This window comes from Galendromus occidentalis, unplaced genomic scaffold (assembly GCF_000255335.2).
Source record: "Galendromus occidentalis unplaced genomic scaffold, Mocc_1.1 scf7180000076507, whole genome shotgun sequence".
NCBI classification, from domain to species: Eukaryota; Metazoa; Arthropoda; class Arachnida; order Mesostigmata; family Phytoseiidae; genus Galendromus; species Galendromus occidentalis.
The window spans coordinates 1-6,621 of record NW_003804496.1 but is presented as its reverse complement, the minus strand read 5'-3'; the positions used below and the strand labels follow the sequence as shown (position 1 = coordinate 6,621).

Below are 6,621 nucleotides of genomic sequence, written 5' to 3'. Positions count from 1 at the left end.
AAGCGGGAGAGCAGGGAAGCGGGAAAGCGGGGAACGGGACGCGCTCCCAGAGCACGCGCCCCCCAAACGGTAGCGCACCCGGAGCCAGCGCACTCGGAGCTAGCGCATGTGTAGTGAGTCTAGCGATACCGAGTCGCCGCGAAGCGACCGGGAGCGGGAGCGCTAGTTTGGGATTATTCCCTCATCCGGATTACCCACATGGAGAGCCATATCTGCGTTCCACAAAGTCGCGCCTGCCAGCGATAGGCGCTTGACGCACTCTTCTACATGTGTCAAAGCGGCGATAATATCTCCGGTCTGCTGGAGTTCTAGTCGGCTGAGGGGGAAAACGCCGCGTCGTTTCGCATGGAATCGTCGCAGGGCGTACTCGTTGACAATGAACTTACGCAACATTCTCAATGTACTGTTCCACCGTATTCTCATGTCCATAACGATCTTCGGAGGAGCCGAGTTTGGAGTCGCTAGCGAGAGTAGTTCGTCGTTCAATGTTGGGCTTAGGGCGAAGCTCCGGCACTCGCGGCGAATTTTCGCTACCAAACTGCTCGCGAACATAGGGCTTCGGGAAGCTTCCGCAGGTAATCCGCCGGCTGATTCTTCCTCGGCATCATTTTCATCGTCTGAAGTATCGTAGAGTTCATTGGGAAATATCTCGAAACTGGGAAAGAGCTTTCAAGCGATCCTGATCGATGCTGATTTGCATTCAGTACTCATTTTGACCTGAGTGTCTTCCCTCGTCGTCTTCGTTTATGCCTACAAGCTGAAGTTGGTTGCTGTCTTCGTCAAGCATCGGAGCCCCGTGGAGTCCGAGGTTTTGAATGTGTCCAGAACAGCCAAGTGTAGTCCGTGAGCAAGACAGAGCTGATGATAGGAGGGCTTGGGTGAGACAGCCCTCTTCAGTGTCTGTCCGAGTTTTCGCATGACTGAGGCTGCGTCTGTTGTGATGCCCTTTATATCACTCAGCTGTAGACTTAGATTCTACAGGGAGTTCACCAGAAAGGTTTCCAGATTTTTCGCATTGGCACGAGTGCTGAATCTCGACAGGAATACGACAGATCTTCCGGAACTCGGAATGGGGTGCGAGCAGTGAAGAGTTATCTCTAGACACGGTGACAAGCTTTAGGAAGGGTCGATACCGGACATGGAGCTCCGCAAGGCGAGAATCTTACCAAGGAAGCGCCTGCGCTGCCAAGACCATTCATCAGCAGTCAAGGTGAATTCCGTTCGCTTCGTCTTGAGATCGGTCAAAACCTCTTTGAGTCGATTCTTCACACCGCTACAAAAAAATGGGTATTTTTTCATGGGCTTTTACATGCTCTATCGAAGTGTCCGCAAGTGGTGCATGTAAGTCTCCAACGCTCTCCATCCGTTCCGCGGACTCACTCGAATTTCCCGTCGGTGAAGCGTCGGGCCAGAGCGGCATTAATCGGTCCAAGTCGAGCGAGCCAGAAGAGTACGCCCATGATGCCCGAGCTGAAGGCTCGACATGATATGTTCAAGATGTTATCATGCAGGCTACAAGCCAAGATTTGATCCCCTCTCTGTCAGATATTTCTCCCAGCCTGGAGTGCTTCCGAAGATTAGCCTTGAAGCCTGTCGTGCTCTGCTTGGCCGATGTGATTTCGACACCACAAAGTTTGCATTTCAGAATATCAGCTTCCGAAGTTGAATCGAAGGCATCCCGAATCGGGCCTGAAGTGTGATGGTATGGTAGAAGGGTCTACCGCATTCCATCTATTCACTCAAATCCTGATCGACGATTGATCTCACCTCGTTTTCTTGAACGGCGAGCTTGAGGTAGTCGCGGCGCGGAACCATTTGAAATCGATGATGAGGTCGAACTGCTCTCTGACTGCGATACACACTCTTCACAATGAGCATCCCCTACAGAAAGTAGGTAGTTCTTTCTATTTCGCCGGATCCTCTTGGAGGCGATGTTAACAAGCAAGAGACCCTTATCAAAGACCTCACGCAATCGCCACGATCGAGCACCCAAGCATCCAAGACCTGGCGGCTGAAGATCGACCGTCATCAAAAGCGGGAACGCCAAGCGATAACCCAGCCCAACAACCCCAAGGGGTCGGTTCGGTCACCCAGAATCAAAACTCAGCTCGGAACTCCCACTCATATCAAGCGGCAGGTTTCGAATACCTCAGAGCTAGAATTGAATTCTTCATTCGGAAGCTGAGACATTCTTCGAAGAGGACGCCAGTCTCAGAGATTCTCTAGATCAAACAGAAAGTCTCAAGGAGACCCTCACTGAGTTGCTATCCCTATGGACATCAGCGGCCGAAATCCGAATTTCCTCGACCATCGACAACAGAACTGAACTCATCAGGGAGTGCGTGGAAGTCGAGAGCAAATTCAGAAGATCAATCAGCTATCTCAACCGTGCTCCATCCGCAGTCGGGAACAGAGACAATCCGGTCACACCCAGCGCCCAAGTATCATCGCTGCAACATAACCCATCAAATGCAGCTCAGCCATGGCGAACCTCAACCAAACTGGACGGTCAGGTTCGAAGAGCGCCTCAAACAGGACAGAGTGCGCCGTTCTCAGAGACTCCGCATCTGTCTCACATCGCACAACTGCCCCCACCGGAACAAACCCCTAGTATGGGTGATTTGGACAATATTCCCCAGGCCCCAAGCACGTCAACCCCGCGTCCACAAGAGGCAATCAGGGAGAGTAGCTCTCTGTCGGAAGACCCCAGCAATTACCTTCCAAGTCTCTCAAAGAGCTTCAAACTGCCTAAATTCAATGGAGACGCCAAGGACTTCCGAAAATTCATGGACATCTTCGACACCTTCGTTCATGAACGGAATATTCCGGACCTCCAGAAGATTCTCCTCCTCCACGAAGCCCTCAGTGGCAAGGCCTAAAACAGTGTGAAACACCTCAGGGTCAGAGCAGAAAACTACCTGCCCATGGAACAACTCCTGGAAAAGCTCTTCGGCCAGAAAAACATGGCAGGGGACAGTCATCTAAGGGAGCTGGACCGTATCCTGTCATCCGGAGGGGACATCAAAACCGATGAGTTACCCGCCTTTGTCAATTCGATCTCCCAGCACATCCTAGCTCTCATTGCGAGTGGTCACTCATACGCAACACTAACAGCGGCATTCGCCAACAGAATACTAGCCAGACCGTCATTCACAACGCAACATAAGTTCGTGGACACGTTCAGAACATCCTCAACACCCGAGTGCAAGCTCGATGCGCTCATCTCTTTTCTCCAAACAGAGGCCCTTCCATCGAGTCGCTCGGGGCGGACCTACCGAGCAGATCTGGCTACTCGGAACCCTCAACCCGCTCCGATCGGGACCAAAGTCCTCGTTTACATTTCGGTCGACCCCAACCTCCCAAGCTATATGGATCCCAAAATCGCCACCGAAACTACCCAGAAAAGTCGTCGTTCAAGAATACGTTGAACAACTTCCACATAACGGCTTCCACAGAGAAAACACCCTTCCGTCCGGTACCCCCAGCACCTCGCAGAATATAAACGGTGCCCTGCGAGGCAGATCACCCTCCATTCAGATGTCCAGCCCAACGCACATTACAAGAACGACTGGACAGGGTAAAAGCCGCAGGAGCGTGCATGAGGTGCCTAAAACTAAATCATCTAGCAAAGAATTGCCGAGTAGGACCAAAAATCAACTGCAGGTACTGCAACCTCAAGCATTACGCGATACTGTGCAGCAAAGCACCAATCAACGTCAACGTACCCGCAACAAAGAACACCTCGGTGAACATCGCAACCGAAACCGGGAGGGACCCCACCTTTCTTTGGACGGCACACGTCAAAGCGGAAAGCAAATCCGCCAGCAAAATATGCCGGATCCTGATCAACCCAGGGTCGGAGTCGTTTGGCTCCGTCCGAACCTTGATACGCCATCGACTCTGTTCGTTCCACTTTCCTAGATCTTCGCCGAAAATCCCACCGCTGCAAATGTGGGAACTATCTTCCTGGGATACGGCGAATGAAGACCTTGGTATTAACGAACCAACGATAGCCACCTCTAGTTTATTAGCCACACACAGGGACCGCCACAGCCGTCATATAGTCGCTGTGCGACCGTCCTCTCTAACTACTCGTCACACACTGTTACATCATTCACCCCAACATCCATCTAACACCTCACACGTCCGTCTAACACCTCGAACGTCAAACGTCCTACACCTCCGTGTGACCACGACATAAGGGTATTGGAAGTACGGCAGAATACAGCTGCTGTCAGGTTTTCATTTCGGCGAATGCAAAGTGGTCCGGAGATCGAGGATTTCGAGTTTCTCTCGACCCCGTCTCAACTTACCTTGCCAATCATGGCGAAGAATACAACAAGAGGATCTGGTACAAAATTCCATAAATTACAAAATGTGCGACTCGCGGATGACGGTCGGAACTGGCTCTCTTGGCGGACGTCGATTATCGCGGTTCTACAGAGTATTCCTAATGCATTTATGGCTGCTAAGGGGGAACTGCCCTTCAATGACCCTCTTTTTGAGGCCGCAAATGCGTCGGCCAAAGCCAATATTCTCAACACGATTTCCCAAACTCTCGTATCTGCCTATTTCAGCATCGATGCGGAATCGGTGACTGCTAATGATATTATAGGATCGTTGATGGGACATCTCCAAACATAGGTGCTCTTATTTACGAAAAACGCGCGCTCCATCGGCCGCCGCCAAGAAGCGAGGGCACATGGAAAGAATGGTAGAGGAACCTCAGGGAGCAGAATCCGCGCGCGTGGAAACGCTTCCTTGCGTTCTGTCTGTCAGCGTATACGGTCGCTTCTCAGCGTTAGCCGGTGCGGACAAAAATAAAAGGCCAGCGAGCAAGTTTAAAAACGACTGTTGGCTCATCCCTACATTTGGTGGAGATAGCGGTGCCGACCCCATACCGCAATGAAGAGAACCCCGCCAGTGTTGAGGAGCAGAAGAGGCTCTCTGTTTGTATGGGATTCGAATAATGCGCGTTCGCACGCCAGAGCCCTCTAGCAGCACTAGCCAGAGACAATAAAACAGTTGACTACAACTCATTGTGGAGCACGCATCGTCTATTCCTTGGATAGGGATCTACAGGAATAGTTAGGAACATCGACTAAGAAACTGGTGTCAGAATAGTGCGAACATCAAGAAGTGACTCAAGGATAGGATGGCGAAGAGCACGAATCCGGGTACGCTACCCTTGCCGACCCCGTTGCCGCTTTTCCCACCCAACAGGAGAAAGAAGTGGCTGGAATTCAGAGAGGACTTTTACGATTACGCGCTCTCGAACGGCATCTTCGGACAGACTCCTGAGGTGCAGCTATCACACTTCAGAACAGCTCTAGGACCCCAGTGCAAGAGTAAATTGCGAGCGCTTAAAGTCACGGTAGCGAACAACTCGGTCGACGTCATCAAATTGGCGGCGGAGTCAAATATCCCCAGTCCTCTTCTGGAATCGACTGTCAAGGCATGGGAGAAGGAATACTGTGGCAAACAGAACGTTTTGGTCGTACGCGAAAAATTCTACGCGTGCAATCAAGGAAGTATTGACTTCGAACGTTTCCTCGAGAAGGTGTGCGAACTGGCGGAAGATTGTGAATTCCCAACGGAGGTCAAAGATGAGATGATTCGCGATCGATTGGTGCTCGGATTGGATAGTGATCGCTTGAAGGATCGAGTGATTCAGAATGATAAGAATGACCTTCGGTCGGTCATCGAGGTGTTAAGGAGATCCTCGCGATCGTTGCCAATGATTTCGACTACGGCGGAGATCAGTGGCGCGGTGAAAGAGGAGGCAGTGCACAAAGTGAGGGGAGAGAGGGCCTCTAGACAGTCAGCTGGCCAGAGCAAAACAGAAGGTGGAAAATGCCAGTTCTGTCAATATGTGCATCGCCCCGGACAAGTTTGCCCAGCCAAAGATCGTAAGTGCGCGAAGTGTAACAAATTCGGACACTTCGCAAAGGCGTGCAGGCAATCGAATAGAGTGAACTTCATACACGACGAGGGGGAAACGAGCACTGACTACGAGAGTGACGAAAACGAAGCTTTTGCTGTGATGCCCGAGCAAGGGATAAGGAAGAAGAAAAAACGAGTGTTTGGAAACCTGACACTGAGGTATCAAGGCCGTGATCGGATTGTCAGGCTACAGATTGACTCAGGGGCAACAGTAAACCTACTTCCTCTGCAGATGTACAAACAGCTCAGAGCTCAAGGCGCAATTGCGCCCATGAAGAAATCGTCGATGAATCTACGTATGTACAACGGAGACTACTCAAGGGCTGTCGGCGAGGTTTCGGCGGTTCTCTTCAATAACTCGAGGTCGATAGAAGTCACCTTCCAGATTGTGGATTTACCAGAACAACCACTGTTGGGCGCAAGTGAGTCTCTGGCTCTGGGGTGCATCAAGATGGGAGACAATGTGGAGTTCGTGAATTTGGTGACACCCATGGAGCAAGAAAATCAGCTGGAAAACTTACTGAGAGAATACGACGACGTTTTCAAAGGGGTCGGTCGTCTGCCAGGCAAGGTAAAGATCCAGCTGAAAGACGATGTGGTGCCGGTACAATGCCCTCCCCGAAGGACACCGGTCGCTTTGAAACCACAGATCATCGAACGAGTGAGGCAACTCGAAGC

The 6,621-nt window shown here is 51.3% G+C and overlaps 1 protein-coding gene across 1 annotated transcript; it reads left to right on the top strand.

Moving 5' to 3' along the window:
* Positions 1-5,155: 5,155 nt before the first annotated feature.
* On the top strand, positions 5,156-6,547 carry LOC108865238 (uncharacterized; the record flags this gene model as incomplete). The annotated part of the gene is made up of 1 exon (XM_018642074.1): positions 5,156-6,547. A coding segment is annotated over exon 1 (1,392 nt), but the record flags the coding sequence as incomplete, so codon positions are not given.
* Between the last annotated feature and the right edge of the window lie 74 nt (positions 6,548-6,621).